Source organism: Schistocerca americana, chromosome 4 (genome assembly GCF_021461395.2).
Source record: "Schistocerca americana isolate TAMUIC-IGC-003095 chromosome 4, iqSchAmer2.1, whole genome shotgun sequence".
NCBI classification, from domain to species: domain Eukaryota; kingdom Metazoa; phylum Arthropoda; class Insecta; order Orthoptera; family Acrididae; genus Schistocerca; species Schistocerca americana.
In genome coordinates this window covers 350446545-350469682 of record NC_060122.1, presented here as the reverse complement: position 1 = coordinate 350469682, position 23138 = coordinate 350446545, and the positions used below count along the sequence as shown (strand labels likewise).

General features: G+C 42.9%; 1 protein-coding gene across 1 annotated transcript in view; it reads left to right on the top strand.

Moving 5' to 3' along the window:
* Positions 1-23138, top strand: part of LOC124613477 (2-amino-3-ketobutyrate coenzyme A ligase, mitochondrial-like) — a 152264-nt gene that overhangs the window by 22256 nt on the left and 106870 nt on the right. The window contains exons 3-4 of the mRNA XM_047142184.1: positions 19603-19704; positions 19792-19999. Of these exons, the coding sequence (XP_046998140.1) occupies positions 19603-19704; positions 19792-19999 (310 nt within the window). The remainder of the gene's footprint in view (positions 1-19602; positions 19705-19791; positions 20000-23138) is intronic.

Genomic DNA, 23138 nt, shown 5'->3' with positions numbered 1-23138 from the left:
AGGTCAGGCAAATCTGGATTTACTAAGGAGCATCTCTCTACTTTCTTAGGTTCTACACTCTTTCCCACAGTGTTTTCACAGAGTTCTCCAGATGTCTCTCCAGTATCAGCTCAGCCCTTGAATGTAATGCCATCAGACATTGACTTCTCCCTGTCAGCCCTTTGATGTCAGTTTAATTGTCACCAGGTCAGTTGACACTTGACACCCAGTCTCTCACCAGCGCTGTTGCAGCAGATCCTCCTGCCATCATCAGCCCTATTGCAGCCAGTCATATCATGGTTTGCCTCGTGATACCATTCCCAAATGTTGCCACCATTGCTGCCACCTCCATGGCTGTTTGAATGGCTGACCCAACTGATCCTACTTGCAGTGAAACAGCCATCCATGCAGCCACTTCCACAGTTGTTGTCAACATTGTCACAGCCAGCCCTCTTGATACCTTTCCCAGCCACCACCTCTACCTCCTCTGCAGCTGTTCTGGCCGGCGTCGCTGGTACTGGCAATCCCGTCACCTATTTTTATGGGTCTTGGGTTGCGGCTCTTTGTTAACTCCCCCAGCCCTTCCTATGCCTGGCATTCCTCATTATCATCTATGTCCATTACTGGTTCTCATCCGTGTATTCATGCAACTTACACTGCGCATTTGAGTCTTATTCTGCATAATGTTTTGTTTGAGTTACAGTACTCAGCATGTTACCGTTGTTTCCTAGTCACACATTTACCCATTGACTGACTGTCCTTTTTTTTTTCAGTCTGCTGTGGCAACTGGCCAGTGACTCATCCCTTGGGTGCCATGCTTCTCTGAGATGTTTTCAGCATCTCTCTTAAGAGAGGAGGGGTGTAGTGTATGCACAGATGGCCCCCCATATATTTGGCAGCCATGCTCGTGAATGTGCCTTGCAGGCTTAACCTCAAGCAGTTGTTTTTCAATGGAAGATTTGCTGGGCTGCTTACTGCCAAGCCTTCTACAGCTGCCGCCGTGTGTGGGGGTGTAAGCTATGCCAAAATGTGACACATAGATCTTGGTAATCAGACTTGCAGTGACAGGCACCTATCTACATACACACCAGCATTTGCCCATGTGACACTGTGCATGTATACAACTGCTGTCTGGTATTTACGTCACTGCTCAGTCCCTTGACAACCATTTCTGCTCCAGATTCCAACCCAGCTTGACAGTGCCTTGAGTCTAGTGTCGTCTCGTATCTTCACCAGGATCATCAGCCACTGGACACCTGTCAGTCATTCCTGAAAGCCAGACCAGTGTCTTGATGGTCCACAAGCTCACAGCCAGATGATACAGTGCTGCTGATCATCCTCGAGACCTCTTAGCTTATCACTATGACCAACGACTGTAGACTTCATCATAGTGGGAAACGGCTACACATTGCCAAGAGGGACTTTTAAGCTGTACTCAAGGGTGGACTTATGTCCTCTAAAGCTATCATGAGTTTGTTCATGGTTAATAAACAAATAGTTGTTATTACAAAATGTGAATTCAGTCACTTCCTCTTATACCAATTGACTAATTTTATAACACATCCCTTAAAGTAAATTCTAAAAAACTTTATAAGTTGACTTTCATGGGATAGTCTGCATCTGCCTTCAAGAGTCTGCAAGTTCATTTGTTCTTTCAGCATCTCTGTGACACTCTCTCTTGGGTGAAACAAACGTATGACTATTAATGTTGCCTGTTTTCTTCCAAGTGATCTACCTATAAACCAAAGTCTGCTACCTGCTTTCTCTATGACTGAGCCTATGTGATCATTCTATTTTATATCCTTACAGTGTGCTACACCCAAGTAGTTGTATGAGTAAATGGATTCCAGTTGTGTCTCATTGATACTGTAGTCATAATATGTGATATTCTTTCATTTTATGAAAAACAAAATTTTACATTTATGAACTTTTGAAGCAAGTTGCCAATCATTGCACCTCTTTGAAACTTTATTAAGATCTGATTGAATATTTTTGCACCTTTTTTAGAACTGTATTCATTGTACAGCATCTGCAAAAAATCGAAATGTACTATTAACATTGTCTGTAAGGTCATTAATATACAACATTAACAGCAAGGTTCCCAGCACACTCCCTTGGGGCTCATTTCAAGTTGCTGATATATTTGCTGATGATTCTCCATTCCAGATAACAAGTTGTTTCCTCCCCACCATGACATCCTCAGTTCAGACACAAATCTCACTCAATAGCCCATATGGTCATACTTTTAATAACAAGCATATGTACATTATTAGCAAGGTAACATTCCTAAGTGTAAATAAATTATCTTGATGAAACTTGGTGGATGTGTAGAGGGGAAAAATAATGCAATATGTATTTTTTTTTTTTTTTTGCACCCAATTTTGATTTTAAGGGGTGGAACGCACCCCATAAAGGTAATTTTGGCACAACAGACGTAGAGGGAATTTCTTTGAAATGATGATATTGTATCCTCGCCCACAATTACTTCTCCTTTGAAGGCATTACCTACAAACAAATCCGGGATACGGCTATTGGAACCTGCATGGCACCATCCTATGCCAAACTATTCATGGGCCATCTAAACGAATCCTTCCTAGAAACCCAGAATCCTAAAGCCCTCACCTGGTTCAGATTCACTGATGACATCTTTGCTATCTGGACTGAAGGTGAGGACACCCTATCCACATTCCTCAAGAACATCAACAACTTCTCCCCCATTTTCTTCACCTGGTCCTACTCAACCCAACAAGCCACCTTCCTAGATGTTGATCTAAAGCTCAGATATGGCTACATTAGTGCCTCCATCCATATCAAACCTATTAACCACCAGCAATACCTCCACTTCGACAGTTGCCACCCTTTCACACCCAGAAGTCCCTTCTGTACAGCCTAGCCACCTGTGGTCATCGCATCTGCAGTGACGATCAGTCCCTCTAATAATATACCTAGGGTCTCAGTTATAACTTCAAGTTGAACAAATATATTTCAAGGAAGGCGCAATACATGAAAGTCACAGATCAAGTAAACAGAGTAAGACGTGTGTACGCTTTAACAGTCAAATCATAACTGAGTCCGAGTCTAGCGTCCACTGGCTGGCTGGCCACCTAGGTGGCGCTGCTGCTGCATGGCTGGCAGACAGCACCGCATGTAGAGGACGCGCGTAACTGCACAGCGGCACTTTGAAAGATCGGCAAGTCACAACGCATTCCCCCCCCCCCCCCCCCCCCCCCTTTGAAGTTTTTGCACAGGTCTTGATGGAGGTGGCCTGTAGATTGCTAACGTCCATAGGTGTTGTTTGACTGGCCGTAAAGTGTCGAGGAGGAGGCTTTCCGTACAGACGGAAGTGTCCCTGATGATAACGAGTCGAGATGACAGGAGACGTGGGGGTCGAATCTGCTGGGTCCCCATGCACCAATCTGCCTGTTGTGGCAAGTCCGGTTGGTATAACAGGAGACATGGGCGATGTGTCCACGTCCGTAGGAGAAGGAGGTGAGTAGAGTTGCTCCAACAGATGATGGTCATCTGGTTCCTGCATGGGCACATCTTCTGGTGGCGTCAACTAGCGGCATCCGGAACAGGCGTTGCCAGCACACGAGGTCGAAGCTGGTCCAAATGACGCACTGCAACACCCGTGTCCATCTGGATTTCATACAGGCGTTGGCCACGGTGTTGTAAGATGCAGCCAGGACTCCATTTTGGCCACCTGCCATATCCCCATACCCATACAAGGTTGTCGGCGGTGAATCGGCCAAGCGAAGGCACCCGCGGCCGTGAGGTGGAAGGCCGCAGAAGATGAAGTAGCATTCGGGGTTGTTGGCCATGTAAGAGCTCAGCTGGGCTGTGGTCGCCCATGGGGGTAAAACGGTAAGAAGCCAGAAACTGGAGAAGCGCATCAGCAGCAGCAGAAGAAGTCAGGAGTTTCCTCATCTGAGCCTTAAATGTGCAGACCAGTCGTTCAGCCTCACCGTTTGACTGTGGATGGAATGGAGGGGCCGTGACATGTATGACGCCGTGATGGGCACAAAAATCCGCAAAATCAGAAGAGGCAAATTGCGGACCATTATCAGTAACAAGAGTAGAGGGAAGGCCTTCCAAAGAGAAAATGAGAGCTAGAGCATTGGTGGTTGCCACGGTGGTAGGCGACATGCAACAGACAATGAAAGGAAAGTTAGAGTAGGCATCAATAATGAGAAGCCAATAAGTACCTAAAAATGGTCCAGCGAAGTCAGCATGAATACGCTCCCAGGGCTTCTCAGGCGAAGGTCATGGTGACAAAGATGACTTCAGGGCAGCGGCCTGTGATGCACAATTGCCGCAGGCAGCGACCATGTGTGTGATTTCAGAGTTGACGCCAGGCCAGTACACATGACGGTGCGCCAGGGATTTGTGCAAGAGACACCCCAGTGCCCTTGGTAAGCAAAGACCGAAGTAAGCAAAGTCGCAGGTATCACAACACGCGGCGAAGCATTTTCAGTGGAAAGGGGGATAACACCATCCCTAGCCGTGAGGTGGTAACGCAAAGAGTAGTAGTTCCGCAATGGATCAGAAGTCTTAGTGGACGGACGATCTGGCCAACCCTTCTGAATACAGCGTAAAACCAGGGAGAGGGTAGGGGCAGAACCCATAGCACCCGTCAGCTGGTCCCCGGTGAACATCCAGGTGGAAACACAAAAGTTCATCCCTATCGAATGCCAGATCAGGACCCATGGGAAGGCGAGACAGTGCATCAGCATTTGCATGTTGAGCCATCGGCCGGAAATGAATCTCATAATTGAAACGAGACAAGTAAAGAGCCCAACACTGGGGGCGGTGTGCAGCCTTGGCAGGAAGTGATGTTGATGGATGAAACAAGGAAACAAGTGGTTTGTGATCCGTGACAAGATGAAATTTGGATCCATAGAGAAAAACACCAAACTTATGAAGAGCATAAATAGTGGCCAAAGCTTCTTTTTCAATTTTAGAATACTTTTGTTGGGCATCCGTGAGTGTTTATAAGGCATAAGCAATGGGTTGTTCATAACCTCCAGAAAAACGGTGCGCAAGGACTGCACCTACCCCCTTACTGAGAGGCGTCTGTGGCAAGAACAAGATCTTGGCCAGGTCAATAAGAAGCCAGGCACGGGGCCTGTTTCAGCATAGTCTTCAATTTCTGGAAAGCTGCATCACATGACACGGACCAGTGAAAAGCACGTTTTTATGCAACAGGCGATGCAACGGCTGAGCCACCAAAGCAGCAGACAGTAAAAACTTGTGATAGTCTGCTATTTTCCCCAAGAAGGCCTGCAGTTCCTTAACAGATGTAGGGCGAGGAAGAGCATTGATCACAGTGACAGTTTGCTGAAGTGGACAAATACCATCCCGAGAGAGTTGAAACCCCAAGTACGTGATAGATGCCTGAAAAAATTTTGATTTCTGAAGATTACACTTAAGACCGGCAATCTGTAAGACATGAAAAAGCGTGTGGAGATTTTGAAGATGTTCGTCAGTGGTGGAGCCAGTGACAACAATGTCATCCTGGTAATTTATACACCCAGGGACAGTGAGCAATAATTGTTCCAAGAATTGCAGAAAGAGAGCAGGGGCACTGGAAACCCCAAATGGCAATCGTTGGTATTGATAGAGGCCAAAAGGTGTGTTAAGGACCAGGAAGCAGCGTCGAGAGGAAGTTGATGATAAGCTTCTGACAGGTCAAGTTTAGAAAAATACTGCCCTTCAGCAAGTTTAGTGAACATTTCTTCAGGTTGAGGCATAGGGTAAGTGTCGATAAGGCATTGAGCATTTACAGTGGCTTTGAAATCGCCACGGAGACGAGTATTGCCATTTGGTTTAGCAATGACAACGACAGGAGAGGACCACTCACTGGAAGTGTCAGGAAGCAAGATCCCTGAAGCAGTGAGACGATCCAGCTCCCATTTGACCTGATCACGAAGGGCCACAGGAATGGGCTGAGCCCGAAAAAACTTAGGCCGAGCAGTGGCTTTGAGTGTGATATGAGCTTCAAAGTTGTTTGCACGGCCTAACCCAGGAGAAAAAAGGGACGAAAATGTCGTTTACAAGGCATCCAATTGAGCATAAGGAATAGCATCAGAGACGATATTGACAGAGTCATCTATGGAGAACCCAAAAACGCGAAAGGCATCGAAAGCAAAAAGATTCTCTGCGTTACTATGGTCGACCACTAATATGGGAACAGTGTGATCAACAGATTTGTAAGATACCTCAGCATCTAATTGTCCCAAGAGAGAAACCTTCTGTTTATCGTAAGCCCATAATTGCCTAGTGACATGTGACAGGATTGGAGAACCCAAATGAAGATACATCTGAGAATTGATGACAATGGCTGCAGAACCAGTATCCACCTGCATGCGAACATCTCGACCAAGTATTTGGACAGTGAGGAATAACTTCCCTGAAAGGGAAGAAGTGGAATTGACAGACAACACAGAATCAGAATCAGTGTCATGTTCATGAACATCATGTATGCGGTTGGATTTGCAAACGGATGACACATGGCCCTTGTTTTTGCATTTGTGACACACGGCCCAACGTTGTGGACAATCTTCTCGTGAATGTTTCGTAAAATACCGTGGACATGAAGGAAGTTGCCGTGGGTTTTGCTGCAGTTTCTTAGAGGTTTGTTTACGGTTAGGCCGAGGCTGCGCTTGGGAGCGTACTGCGACCACGTCAGCCGGTGGGGACATGCCACATGCTTCATCAACATCACACAGACGTTGTATTTCCCCGACGTCACCCCACGCCTCTATTTGCGCTCCAGTGGCACGAGAAATTTCAAAAGACTGAGCGATGGATAGGACTTCATCTAGAGTCAGATTTTCGAACTGAAGGACACGTTGCCTAACTTCTTTGTTGGGTGCCGATCGGATAATAGCATCCTCTACCATGGAATTGGCATAGGATTCTTTGTGAACTTCAGTAATAAATTGACACTTTCCACTGAGGCTGTGAAGTTCAGCAGCCCAAGCGCAATAGGATTGATTCGGTTGTTTTTGACAACGATAAAAGGCAACACGAGAGGCTACCACATGCGTTTGCTTTTGAAAATAGACGGACAGAAGTGAGTACATTTCAGCAAAGGACAAAGTCGCAGGATCTTTCAAAGGAGCCAGTTGTGACAACAACCGATACATTTGAGGTGAAATCCATGAAAGGAACAGAGACTTACAGGTTTGTTCATCTGTGACATGAAATGCCAAGAAGTGATGTCAAAGACGTTTTTCGTAATCAGACCAGTCTTCCTCCATCTCATCATAAGGAGGAAAAGGAGGTAGAGACAACAACGAGAGAGAGCTCACATTTGATGCCTCGATGAAATCAAGAATTGCATTTGTGAGAAGCATTTCCTGTTCTAAGAGACCTTGCAGTAGTTGCTCTAAAATAGCCATGGAAACATGTGGGTCAACGATGGAAAAGAAAAATCCCATTCTCGTTGCCAATTGTTATAACTTCAAGTTGAACAAATATATTTCAAGGAAGATGCAATACATGAAAGTCACAGATCAAGTAAACAGAGTAAGACGTGTGTACACTTTAACAGTCAAATCATAATTGAGTCCGAGTCTAGCGGCCACTGGCTGGCTGGCCGCTTAGGTGGCGCTGCTGCTGCATGGCTGGCAGACAGCGCCACATGTAGAGAACGCGTGTAACTGCACGGCAGCACTTTGAAAGATTGGCGAGTCACAACAGTCTCACTGAAGCCTTCACTGACAGTAATTATCCTCCCAACCTTGTATAGAAACAAATCTACCATGCCTTATCGTCCCATTCCCCTTGTAACTCAGTACCATCCAGGACTGGAGCAACTGAATTACATTCTCTGCCAGGGTTTTGATTATCTCTCGTCATGCCCTGAAATGAGAAATGTCCTGCCCACTATCCTTCCCACCCCTCCTACAGTGGTATTCTGCCGTCCACCTAACCTACACAATATACTCATCCATCCCCACACAACCCCAGCTCCCAATACCTTACCTACATCTACATCTACATCAGCATACATACTCCGCAATCCACCATACGGTGCGTGGTGGAGGGTACCTCATACCACAACTAGCATCTCCTCTCCCTGTTCCACTCCCAAACTGAATGAGGGAAAAATGACTGCCTATATGCCTCTGTATGAGCCCTAATTCCTCTTATCTTATCAAGAGGTCTTTCTGTGAAATGAAGTTGGTGGCATTAAAACTGCACTGCAGTCAGCCTCAAATGCTGCTTCTCTAAATTTCCTCAGTAGTGATTCATGAAAAGAACACCTCCTTTTGTCCAGAGACTCCCATCCAAGTTCCTGAAGCATTAGCAAAACACTCGTGTGATGATGAAACCTATCAGTAACAAATCTAGCAGCCCGCCTGTGAACTGCTTCTATGTCCTCCCTCAATTCAACCTGATAGCTATCCCAGACGCTCAAGCAGTACTCAGGAATAGGTCGTATTAGTGTTTTATAAGCGGTCTCCTTTACAGATGAAATTCTACCAATAAACCAAAGATGACTATCCGCCTTCCCCACAACTGCCATTACATGCTTGTCCCACTTCATATCACTCTGCAATGTTACGCCCAAATATTTAATCGACATGACTGTGTCAAGTGCTACACTACTAATGGAGTATTCAAACATTACAGGATTCTTTTTCCTATTCATCTGCATTAATTTGCATTTATCTATATTTAGAGTTAGCTGCCATTCTTTACACCAGTCACAAATCCTGTCCAAGTCATCTTGTATCCTCCTACAGTCACTCAATGATGACACCTTCCCGTACACCACAGCATCATCAGCAAACAGCCACACATTGCTATCCACCCTATCCAAAAGATAATTTATGTAGATAGAAAACAACAGCGGACCTAATACACTTCCTCGGGGCACTCCAGATGATATCCTCACCTCCGATGAACACTCACTATCGAGGACAACGTACTGGGTTCTATTACTTAAGAAGTCTTCGAGCCACTCACATATTTGGGAACCAATCCCATATGCCTGTACATTAGTTAGGATTCTGCAGTGGGGCACTGAGTCCAACACTTTCCGGAAGTCAAGGAATATGGCATCCTTCTGATACCCTTCATCCATGGTTTGCAAGATATCATGTGAAAAAAGGGCAAGTTGCACTTCACAGGTGCGATGCTTTTTAAAGCTGTGCTGATGCATGGACAGCAACTTCTCTGTCTCAAGGAAATTCATTATATTCTAACTGAGAATATGTTCGAGAATCCTACAACAAACTGATGTTAAGGATATTGGTCTGTAATTTTGAGGATCCCTCCTTCTACCCTTCTTATATACAGGTGGCACCTGCGCTGTTTTCCAGTTGCATGGGACTAGATTCACAATAAATGCAAGCTAATTAAGGAGCCAATGCAGTAGAGTACTCTCTGTAAAACCGAATTGGAATCCCATCAGGACCTGGTGATTTATTTATTTTCAACCCATTCAGCTGCTTCACAACCCCAGGGATGTCTATCACTATGCCCTCCATATGGGAATCTGTACGAGACTCAAATGGCAGTATGTCTGTACGATCGTCCTGCGTGAAAGATTTCTCAAATGCTAAATTTAAAATTTCAGCTTTCGTTTTGCTGTCTTACATTGCCAGGCCAGACTAATCAGTGATTGGCTGGATGGAAGCCTTCTACCCGCTTATCAATTTTACATAAGACCAGAATTTCCTTGGGTTTTCAGCAAGATCTTTTGCTAAGGTGTGATGGTGGTAGTGGTTGTTTGCTTCGCAGATCGCTCTTTTTACAGCAGCATGAATCTCTACTAACTTTTGCCTGTCCTCATTCTCCCAATCTTTCTTGTACCGTGAGTGCAACTGCCTTTGCTTCCTGAGCATTCTCTGAATGTTGTTGTTGTTGTGGTCTTCAGTCCTGAGACTGGTTTGATGCAGCTCTCCATGCTACTCTATCCTGTGCAAGCTTCTTCATCTCCCAGTACCTACTGCAACCTACATCCTTCTGAATCTGCTTAGTGTATTGATCTCTTGGTCTCCCTCTACGATTTTTACCCTCCACGCTGCCCTCCAATGCTAAATTTGTGATCCCTTGATGCCTCAAAACATGTCCTACCAACCGATCCCTTCTTCTAGTCAAGTTGTGCCACAAACTTCTCTTCTCCCCAATCCTATTCAGTACCTCCTCATTAGTTACGTGATCTACCCACCTTATCCTCAGCATCCTTCTGTAGCACCACATTTCGAAAGCTTCTATTCTCTTCTTGTCCAAACTGGTTATCGTCCATGTTTCACTTCCATACATGGCTACACTCCATACAAATACTTTCAGAAACGACTTCCTGACACTTAAATCTATACTCGATGTTAACAAATTTCTCTTCTTCAGAAACGCTTTCCTTGCCATTGCCAGTCTACATTTTATATCCTCTCTACTTCGACCATCATCAGTTATTTTGCTCCCCAAATAGCAAAACTCCTTTACTACTTTAAGTGTCTCATTTCCTAATCTAATCCCCTCAGCATCACCCGATTTAATTTGACTACGTTCCATTATCCTCGTTTTGCTTTTGTTGATGTTCATCTTATATCCTCCTTTCAAGACACTGTCCATTCCGTTCAACTGCTCTTCCAAGTCCTTTGCTGTCTCTGACAGAATTACAATGTCATCGGCGAACCTCAAAGTTTTTACTTCTTCTTCATGAATTTTAATACCTACTCCGAACTTTTCTTTTGTTTCCTTTACTGCTTGCTCAATATACAGATTGAATAACATCGGGGAGAGGCTACAACCCTGGCTCACTCCTTTCCCAACCACTGCTTCCCTTTCATGCCCCTCGACTCTTATAACTGCCATCTGGTTTCTGTACAAATTGTAAATAGCCTTTCGCTCCCTGTATTTTACCCCTGCCACCTTCAGAATTTGAAAGAGAGTATTCCAGTTAACGTTGTCAAAAGCTTTCTCTAAGTCTACAAATGCTAGAAACGTAGGTTTGCCTTTCCTTAATCTTTCTTCTAAGATAAGTCGTAAGGTTAGTATTGCCTCACGTGTTCCAACATTTCTACGGAATCCAAACTGATCTTCCCCGAGGTCCACTTCTACCAGTTTCCCATTCATCTGTAAAGAATTCGCGTTAGTATTTTGCAGCTGTGACTTATTAAATCTCCGAATTGTGCTGTTAAACCACCATCCGTAACCCACTTTTTCGGCACATACTTGTCCAATGCGTGATTTACAATGTGTTTAAAATTTGCCCATAATTCTTCCACATCCATCGTATCAGAAGTAAATGAAGTCAATTCATTTACTAAGTGGGATGCTAACAACTGCTTATCTGCTCTTTCTAGTAAGAATACTCTCCTAGCCTTCTTGACCAACTTTTTAACTTTTGTAACCATAGTCGTAATGACAACATCATGATCACTAATCGCTGTCTCAACACTGACACTGTCAATGAGGTCTGGTCTGTTCGTGGCTACCAGATCTAAAATATTTCCATTACGCATTGGCTGTCGATTTAGCTGCTCAAAACAGTTTTCGGATAATGTGTTCAAAAGTAATTCACACGGCACCTTGTCTGTACCACCTGTAATGAATCCATAGACATCCCAGTCTATACTAGGTAGGTTAAACTCGCCTCCGACTAATATAGCATGATCCGGGTACTTGTCCGATACAGAGTTTAGACTCCCTTTGAATGATTCTAGAACTGTCACGGTGGAACCTGGTGGCCAGTAATAACACCCAACAATTAACTTTATTTCTCCTAGCCCTGTTAAACGTGTCTAGATAACTTCACAATCACACACTACTTCGACCTCAGTAGAGACAATATTTTTGTCAACTGCAATGAAGACACCACCTGCTATGGAGTCTAATCTCTCTTTCCGATACACGTTCCAACCCTCACTAAATATTTCGGAACTTCCTATCTCAGGGTTCAGCCAGGTCTCAGTCCCAAGAATAATTTGCATGCCACACGCTTCCTGGAGGGCAGTAAATTCAGGAACTGGCTCATACTCCCGTAATAGACCTAGATGCAAGAACGGTCCCATGCATAATGCTACCACTACCTACTCCAGCCCAGTCGCTAACATCACCTATCCCATCAAAGGCAGGGCTACCTGTGAAACCAGTCATGTGATTTACAGGCTAAGCTGCAACCAATGTGCTGCATTCTATGTAGGCATGACAACCAACAAGCTGTCTGTCAACATGAATGGCCACCGACAAACTGTGGCCAAAAAACAAGTCGACCATCGTGTTGCTGAACATACTGCCAAACATGATATCCCTCATCTCAATGACTGCTTCACAGTCCATGCCATATGGATCCTTCCCACAAACACCAGATTTTCTGAATTGCGCAGTAGGGAACTTTCCCTGCAATACATCTTACATTCCCGTAACCCTCCTGGCCTTAACCTTCGTTAGTCACTGTCCTCACCCATCTAGCCCCTTCCCTGTTCCCATTCCAGCACTGCACAGCTGTCATTTCACCGCCACATCTGGTCTTTTAATTTCTTTTCATTTCTCTCCTCTCTGCTACTTACCCCCCCCCCCCCCCCCCCCAACAATCTTCTCTTCTGCCCTCCATCTAAACTGCAGCAGCACTTCACTGTCCACCACCCTCACCATACTATCCCTCCCCCTCCCCACCCCAGCCTCCTCCTTACCCCCACCCAGTCACCACTCCCATCATGCACTGGTGCTGCTGCTTGCATTGTGGTTTCAGTTGTGTGAGACTGCAGACATGTGTGCAAGTTGTGTCTGCGTGAGTGAGTGTGTGCATGTGTATCTATTGCTGACAAAGGCCTTAATGGCCGAAAGCTAAATTAGTGTGAATCTTTTTGTTGTAGTTACCATGATTCAGCATCTCTGCTATATGGTGAGTAGCAACTTCCCTTCTCTAATACTGTTACATTCCGTCCTGGATTTTCCATTGTTTCATTTTGGCCTCATGGCTTTTCTTCAATCTAACCCTGTGCTGTTTTCCTTTGTTACTACTTTCCTTTGTATCACTATACTCAATGGCTATCATTCTTTCTTTTCATTCCTGTGTTTCTCTTGTTGCCTTACAAACTGCACTGCATGCTCTGCTTATGAGCCACACTGTATCAACCATGTCGGCCGCACACAACAGACAGCCTCAAGAGCATGCTGATTGTTGGTGTATCATCTTATGTCCCACATTACTCCCGCTAATATAATTAATCCTATACTAACTCCATCTCATCCAGTCACATTGTCGTCCCCCTTCTTCATGCTTATATGCCCTCATACCTGCTACCCACAGTAATATACATACATTTATGAATTATTAGTTATTCTCTACTTTGATCATTGTAGTTTCTCGTCAATTTTAGTGAGTTTTCGCCTTCCACTATCATTGTCTTCCTCAGATTTCATATCGTTTTTTCCCCTTGTGCATCCATTTCGTCCTTTTTGTGATTTTTCACAGGTATTTGGTTCTATTTTTGCATTATTTTTCGGACGTAATTCTACTTGTTTACGCAATTTTTTGCATTTTTTTACTCCACCATGGATCCTGGCTCATTCCATCTGCATCAGTACAGAAAAGTTTCCTTATCCCTAGCCATATCCCTGTCCCACATACTGTTCCTGCATTGTTGCTTGTCTCTCGAAATCCTCCCAATGGCCTTACCATCAAATTACCCATCTCTGGTTGCCACCCCTCCTTCCACAATGACCTCCACCTGTCCAGATTTTGCCAGTCCTTAGCCCTCACCAACATAGTCCTGCAAAACCATATCAGCCAAACCCAATCCTCCTTGCAGTAACTTCTCTCCATACGCAAAATTCTCCTGCTATGTAATCCCAAATAACTGGAACGCATAACACACACTGAAACTCTTGCCCTGCAGGAACTTGAGCAACATGCACAACACCACCTCAAAAAGCTCCCCATCCTTCTCACTTCCTATTCCCACTCCACCACCTCTACAACAACCTCCAAACCTCCCCCACGTCCCCTAATAGCTGAAAACCCTGCCTCGTAGACCTACTACACTTACCCCACCCTCCAAAACTCCCTCCCATCTCCACACAGAACCCAGAACCTAAACAGACCCACAACACAGTCATGAACCTTTCCTCCAAAAGTCTTAGTCCCACAGAAATATAAATCCTTTCCAAAGGCCTCATCTTTTGCCCCACTCCCAAATTCAATCATGCACAACTTGTTGAAGACCTTCTGTCCTTCTCCCAGGAGTCCTGGTCCCTACAGTTGAAACACTTTTTCGCCCGCAACCCGACCAATCAGACTCAACCAAATACCAATACTGAACCTCGCCTAACACAGTTCACTCCTCTATCCATTCGTGATCCACCCCCACTGCCTCCAAGCCACCCACTGTTAACTATCCAGAATTTCTTAACCTTGAACCTTGCCTCACCATCATTCCCAAAATCCCTCAACATGCAAACTAACCTTACATCTGCAGAAAGAGCCACAGTCCACCATCTAAAAACTGATCCTGACCTTATAATCCTACCTGCAGACAAAGGCTCCACCGCAGTTGTTTTGAACCGCAAGGATTACCTGGCGCTCGAGGGACTCTGTCAGCTGTCAGATACTTCCACCTACAAAACTTGCCACAGTGACCCCATTCCAGTAATCCAGCAGGATCTCCAGTCACTACTCAAATCATTAGGCCCATCCCAGAACCTCTCCCCAGAGTCCATCTCTCTACTTACTCCTACCACTCCCCGCACTCCCACCTTCTACATGCTTCCCAAAGTCCATAAACACCATCACCTAGGGTGACCCATTGTGGCTGGCTGCTGTGCCCCTACTGATAGAATCTCTGCTCTTGTAGACTAACACCTTCAACCTATTACCCAGAACCTGTCCTCCTATATAAAAGATGCCAACCATTTCCTCCACTGACTCTACACAATTCCTGTCCCTTTACCACACGATGCCCTGCTCATCACTATTGATACCACCTCCCCGTACATTAACATTCTTGCTGCCCATTGCCTTACTACTATTGAACACTAACTTTCCAGATGACCTAAGGATTCCAAACCAACAACCTCCTTCCTACTCGCCATGGCCAACTATATCCTCACCCACAATTACTTTTCCTTTGAAGGCATTACCTACAAACAAATCCAGGGTATGGCTATAGGCACCTGCATGGCTCCATCCTATGCCAACCTTTCCATGGGCCATTTAGAGGAATCGTTCCTAGAAACCCAGAATCCTAAACCTCGTGCCTGGTTCAGATTCATTGAAGACATCTTTGCTATCTCGATTGAAGGTGTGGACACCCTATCCACATTCCTCCAGAACATCAACAACTTCCCCCCATTTGCTTCACCTGGTCCTACTCAACCCAACAAGCCACCTTCCTAGATGTTGACCTCCACCTCAGAGATGGCCACATTAGTACCTCCATCAATATCAAACCTACTAACCACCAGCAATACCTCCACTTCAACAGTTGCCACCAATTCCACACCAAGAAGTCCCTTCTGTACAGCCTAGCCACCTATGGTCATTGCATCTACAGTGCCAACCAGTCCCTCTAAAAATATACCGAGGGTCTCACTGAAGCCGTCACTGACCATAAAAATCCTCCCAACCTTGTACAAAAACAAATCTCCCATGCCTTATCTTCCCAGTCTCCCACCACCTCCCAAAGTCCCACAGTCCAGCCACAGAGGAGCATTCCCCTCGTAACTCAGTAGCATCTGCAACTGGAGCAACTGAATTACATTCTCTGCCAGGGTTTTGATTACAGATCGTCGTGCCCTTTTAACAGACCTCTTCCTAAAATTTCCACAGTCTATAAGTTGTCCTACTCCTTCATCCACATGGTGACTTCATGAACTGCAGGAGATTCAAATCTATAGTCCGAGGTCGTTAACAAGTACGAACAGTCTGGTACTTAACTCATATCGATGGCTGCGTTGTTGTCTTCGTGAAGTCTAGAGGTGATTCCACTGCAAACTTCCCGTGGTTTTCTTTGTGTTTGGATGAGACTAACTGGTTTGTAGCGTGACGTGGTATTTTGATATTTAGGGAGCAAGCATTACATTAGTTTTGCACATCACTATTTAATTCATTTATTCACATTTAACACGTCTACACTAATATGAACTAAGACATTGTTTTCCACCACATCTGAATCACCACCTCCTCCAACCCACGCTCCAGATCAAAAGACCGCCAACCACCTCTTCCAAAGATCCACCTCCTTCCCGCATGACCAAAGATAACAGTCTCTTAGTTGTTAAACTTGCAGTCAAAGGCTATATTTACATAAAACATTACACGTAAAGAAATTACTGACATACATGATTGTACGTTCTGTTATACCCTGAAATGAGAAATTTTCTTGCCCACTATCCTTCCCACCCTCCTACAGTGATATTCTGCCGTCCACCAAACCTACACAATATACTCATCCATCCTTACAGAACCCCTGCTCCCAGTCCCTTACCTCATGGCTCATACCCATGTAATAGACTTAGATGCAAGACCTATTAATGGATATTTTTTTAGTGTTTCAAGTACATGTATTTTGCTAATTGAAAACAATAAGTAACTCATTCTAATGATACAAAATTATTAAAATAATTATTATCTGTAAAGAAATGGTTAAAACAACATATTTCTTACACAATACACATAAAATGAACAAAATTTCTGCACATAATATGCACCATGGGAAAAACAATATGAAACAAAATTCAGCGAGATTTTCTACAAACATTCAGATTGATCATCACCATCATCATCATCATTTAAGACTGATTATGCCTTTCAGCGTTCAGTCTGGAGCATAGTCGCCCTTATAAAATTCCTCCATGATCCCCTATTCAGTGCTAACATTGGTGCAAGTAAGGCTAGCAACCTGCTTCGCTGGTACTTTAAATATGATGCTGGCAACAATCAGAGCAAAATTCAGATTGATATAAGATATATTTCAGTTGAGTACATACTAGTGACTGCAGCTTGATTGTGTTGTTTCTCAAGTGGAGATTTCAATTTTATTTATTCAACGGAACTATATCTGAAAATCTTCTCACAAAGGTCTTCCAATGTCAGAAGTCATATCTGCTGCTTCACTATATCTGTGCCATTGAGCCCTTTGGGATCAGTGGTTGAACAACTTTCTTATAGAGTGGATACCAGACATCTTGCAGAGGTCTTGTGAAATATCTTGGAATTCTTAAAATAACTTCCCAGCACATTTACTCCTTCATGGTTTTTTTGTTTTGTTTTGATAATAAAAATCAGTTTCATCTCAATCTTGAGTGGTAAAACACAGTACTAGTGACAAAAATTATGTCCATCTAGGTTTTGTCTCCAAGTCTAGGGATTAGAAAGATGTTATTTTTTTTTTTAGTGTATATCTCAACTTGCTCTCCATCCCTGAAGGTTCTCCTCCTTGATGGAATCTGTGGAGCACAGTGAACAAATAAGTATATGTAATCCTCCCAGCTTCAATCTCTGCTAGTTCCTGTACCCCATTTGCTCTTCCTCCCATTTCCTCTCTTCTTCTCATCCCATTTCAGCTCCTGCTCCACGCAGCCCATCCCCCACACCCACCCTATCCCTCTTGCACACAACATTGGTCCTTTTTTCATCTGTCTCCTACCTTCGAACCTTTTCTATCCATTTTTGTTTCTGTTACTGTGTGTTCTTCCCTTGGTACTCTGCCCCTTTTTCCCTATGTTTTTCCAGCACACCTTACCCTTTTTTTACTGCCCATCCCACCTAAACTTGCTTCACACTCCAGTCAGTCTCAGATCAGGAGACTGAATTTTCTGTTTGTGTGAGAGAGGGGTTTTGTTAGTCAACAATGAAATTTATAGTTCAATTTTGCCACATTTTTTTACATGCCTGTTCATTGGCCAGCATCTTTAAAAAAATCATTTAAATATGAATTCACAGTAGAAAAAGAGAGGATAAACCTTCACATTTTGTTAAGATTTAGTTTCAAATTTTGTGATAAATAATATATCATAAGAAGTTAGTGATTTCTGAAATTTTGGAAGAATCTAATTGTCAGTTGCTGCAATATGAACATTCATCACTGGGCTTGAGAATACTGACATAAATGTGTTAATTATATTTAGTAAGTTAAAATTCTGTACTGTGCTGTGATGCATACCTTTAGGAACACTTTGGTATCAAGCACAACTGATAAGCATGCCTCCTTTTTTAATTTAAAGCTCATTTATGAGTATGTCCTTCTGCCAATCCTTCTACATTTGGAAATACAGTTTTCAGCCCTTCAAACTATTCCATTTCCATTTAATAACTTAAAAAAGTTTGTATAGTTAATTACCTGAAATAAGAAGACAGAGAGGAATGGGGAAAATCATTTGAGGATAAGGAAAGTTGGTCTTAATTGTAGTAGAGATACAATGGACAGGAAAGGAGAAGTAACAAAAATGATCTTATAATACCTTATATTTAAATTCCAAAGTATAATAACAATAAGCTGCCAGCATTTCATAATTGCATACACCCACCAAACAGCAAAGTAAAAATGGAGACAGATCTTAGATAATATTAATAGGCTGTGGCGCTTGGCCATTTCATCTGATGCTGATAGAGACCATTAATGGCAGGACTGATGAGCAAAACACAAGACCTGATTTACTCTATAAAGTTGGTCATACAGTAGACCACAGATAGACAGTATGTTTGAATAAAGCCTCTACTAATTATCTATCAGCAGTGTAATGATAACAACACTGGCTAGCATTCTTGGTATAATACTGTTATTTTCTGACTATTATTAATTTTGACTTTTACTTCTGGTTGTGAAATGGTTACAGTTGGTTCTGTTACTTCATATCCTAACAACAACCTGGTACAAATAGTGGCACTTAATGTATTCTTACCCAACATCTGTTACGAACTCAGTGTTGCAAAAGCAGTCTTGTTGTCCTCAACAGGCTTATACTCTGCAACTGCTGCCTACATTACAAGCTCAGTGATTGTGCCTGCTTGGCACAATAGATAGGTTGGAGATGAGAGGTAAAACTGAAAAAGTATTCTTGAAACATAGACAAAAATGAAATATAGTGCTGGAGAACTATTTAAAAGTTTGAAGTGAGGAAGCAGTGCAAAAAATAAGACAAGGCAGGAGGGGTGAAAAGGCAAAGAGTGTAAGAAATTATCAAACAATAAGCATAAAGTTTCTATACACTATTTTCTTAACTTTTTCTCTGTTTTACATTCTACACCTATACCGCTGTCTACATGCATACTCTGAAGACCTCTATGAGGTGTATTCCAGAGGGGACTTACCAAAGCATGGTTTCCTGTGTGCATCTATAATTAGTCTAATCTTGGCTTCACAATCCCTATTGTAGTGATATGTAGGGAGCTATTGTGTACTCTTACATTCTTTATTCACTATTGGTATTCTGTCTCTTATTGTCAGTTTTTAAAGTAATAAACCCTTCAGTAGATTTGGATCTTTCCCTTATGTTTCTCTCTGTCAAAAGAACTACCTCCCTAATTGTTGTCATTTGTATGCCCATCTGGTGTAATCCAATTGTTACTGCTACATGTAGTGCTAATTTTCAGTTCAGTCATTTTTATTTTGCATATGTCCTTTGTATAGTATCATGCACCATTATATTTTATTTCAACTACAGACTCATCCTGATGTTATATGTGCAGCTAAAGCTGCTCTTGATGAATTTGGTGCTGGACTTGCTTCAGTTCGTTTTATATCTGGAACTCATTGTTTACACAAGGTAAGTATTTTGGTCTTCACTTACAGAAAAAATCCTTGATGAAAAGATTATCTGTTATATTAAAGGTACCTGCATCTGTTTCCACAGGAACTTGAAGCAAAACTTGCAAAGTTTCATTGTAGGGAATCTGCTTTGCTCTACATAAATTGTTTTAGTGCAAATGCTGGATTTTTTGAAGCCCTTCTTAAGGATAAAGATGCTGTTTTTTATGATGAGTTAAGTCATCCTTCTACTCTTCAAGGAATACGCCTTTGCTGTGCTCAGAAGTGTGCTTTTAAACATAATGATATGGCAGGTATTTGAGACACATGTCTTACTTCATTGCATAAACTTAGTTTCACATCTTGTATTATTTGTAGTATTTGTTATTGGTAGTGAGAGTATTTTCTTCCACATAAGGTTACTGGGGAAATGTTGCATTACATAGGTCACTGACACTAAAAACATGATAAATATTTGGATCTATTTCTTCCTCAACAAATAACAAGAGAGAATGTATGGATGAAAGGTGGGGAAGTAAACAGCTGTGGTAGCTGAAATGCAAATGATAGTGCTTTTAGAACACAAGAGTAAAAGAACTGACCTCAAGTTAAGAACTGATTAGATAGGAAACTCTTAAAAATTGGTGAATAGCATTTGGAGAGACGATATTGGTAAATAATGCTTTCTGAGCATAGTATAGCTGTCATGTCATGTTTCATTTGATCTCATCTCTCAACAGCAGTGAATTGTCTACTTTTAGCATAAAAGTCCACTATTTTTTTAGTTTTTTACACAACTTTGTTAGTACAGTCAACCTCAATAGCTGAAAAGATCTCCCAAAGCTCCAGGGAATCAGTAAATTTTATTCCACAGTTTTTCTTCTTATAATGTAAAATCGTTTTTGTGTGTGTTAGTTGCTTGAGTTCTTCAATGAAACTTCTACAGTGAGGTGAAAAAAGTCTTGGGATACCTCCTAATATCATGTTGGACTCCTTTTTCATGCCATAGAGCAGCATCTCAATGTAGCAAGGACTCTATAAGTCACTAAAAGTCCCCTGCAGAAATATTGATGTGTGCTGTCTCTACAGCCATCTATAATTGCAAAAATTTTGACAGTGCAGGATTTTGTGCATGAACTGACTTCTCAGTTATATCCCATAAACGTTTGCTGGCATTCATGTTGAGTGATCTGGGTGACCAAATCATTCACAAATTATCCAGAATGTTCTTCAAACTAATCATGAACAACTGGGGCCAGGTGACATAGTGCATTGACAGCCACAAAAATTCCATCCTTGTTGGGAACACAAAGACCATGAATGTCTGAAAATGATCTCCAAGTAGCCAAACAGAATCATTTCCAGTCAATGATTGGTTCAGTTAGACCAAATGACCTAGTCCATTCTATGTAACCACAGCTCACACAATTATGGGGCCACCACCCACTTGCACAGTGCTTTGTTGACATCTTGCATCCATGGCTTCATAGGATCTGAACACTTGAATCCTACCATCAACTCTTACCAACTACAAACAGGACTCATCTAACCAGGCCACAATTTTCCTGTTATCTAGGGTCCAACTAACATGGTAATGAGCCCAGGAAAGGCACTGCAGGTAGTGTTGTTTGTCTGCTGCTATAGCCCATTAATGTCAAATTTTCCCATGCTGTCCTAATGGATACATTTGTCATGCATCCCATATTGATTTCAGTGGATATTTCCCACACTGTTGCTTGTCTATTAGCACTTACAAGTCAATGCAGACATTGCTGCTCTTGGTCATTAAGCGAAGGCTATCAGCCACTCTGTTGTCTATGGTAAGAGCTAATACCTGAAATTTGATATTCTTGGCACATACTTCCCACTGTGGTTCTCAGAATATTGAATTCCCTAACCATTCCAAAATAGAATGTCCCACACATGTAGCTCCAACTACCATTCAGCATTCCTGTCATGTGGCCATAATCATGTCAGAAGCTTTTTCACATGAATCACGTGAGTACAAATGACAGCTCCCTCAATTAACTGATCTTTTGTATTTTGTATATGTGATTCTTCCACCATCTTTACATGTGCATATTGCTACCCCATGAATTTTGTCACCTCTTTGCAATCCTTGTAGTGTAGCAGGACTAGAAATTAAAAAGAATCATCAAGCTTTAAACAAAGTTAGTTTTTTAATGTCCAGTAATACATTACACCAGTGATGTTGCAGCACCTACTGCAAATATTGCTTGATGACAAGAGAAGAGTTAGTTGCTATTTGTGAGTAGCTGGAAATCATCATGAGTGCTGTCAACAGCTGCAACATGCTATAAATTAGTCTGCTTGAAGGGCACTCAAGAGACATGTGTGAAAGATACCAAAGGTACCTCAAATTCTATCCTGTCCCTTGGGTACTGTCACCTCTGTGGTGTCACCGCCAGACACCACACTTGCTAGGTGGTAGTTTAAATCGGCCGCGGTCCATGTAGTACATGTCGGACCCGCGTGTCGCCACTGTGATCGCAGACCTAGCGCCACCACCAAGGCAGGTCTCGTGATACGAGAGTGGACTCGACCCCAGTTGTACGAGAACCAAGCTACCGCCCAGTTGTACGCGAACCTAGCTATCGCCCAGTTGTACGAAGCCTTTCTCTCTCATTAGCCGAGAGACAGAATAGCCATCAGCTAAGTTAATGGCTAAGAACTAGTAAGGCGCCAGTTGTATCAGTGACTATAGCTTACGAGTATTCAAGAGAGATGTATTCCAAGGAAGCAATAAAAGAAAAGATAAGTAAAAAGCATCTACATACTTTTCTTCTTATTCATTCATAAGTTCTCATGTTCCAGACTTCACGCCCGTCTGCTGTATGCCGTGCACTATCGGCTACCGCGTTAGTCAAGCTTTCTTTTTCAGCTAAACTTCACGGTGTCGGTCCAGCTATCGATACTACAACCTCTGTAGGAAATAAAGGACTTCTTGCCACTTGCAACTTAACTCTGAGTGATGTGTCAGTGTTAGGTCTAGGAGGGATCCTGCATAGTGGTTGCACAGACTAGAGAGAATGCATGGTGATCTGCCCATTTCCATAATCAACATGTTAGAAGTGCTGTCTCCCTTTGAAAATTAAACTGAGTCAATACAGTACACTTCACTGTGTCTGGGGAGAGTAAGTGCAGAGGGTATGGTTCACATAATCTTGGAATTTCAGACAGACAGTGAATAATGTTATCCCTTACCGAAATGGCAGCAAGAGACAAGAAGGACCACCATGTAAACTAAGAGTGTGCTCCTAAAGGCCTCATCCAACCTGTAAGTGATATTCCTCCAGCCACTGAGGGAACAGAATGCAACCAGATGTAGAATGTGGCACATGCTGTAAGAAACAATACATGTCACCTGTGCCCTAGTTTAATATTTAAATCATACAACTGTCTGGCAGAAAATGTTGAGATCAGACTTGCACA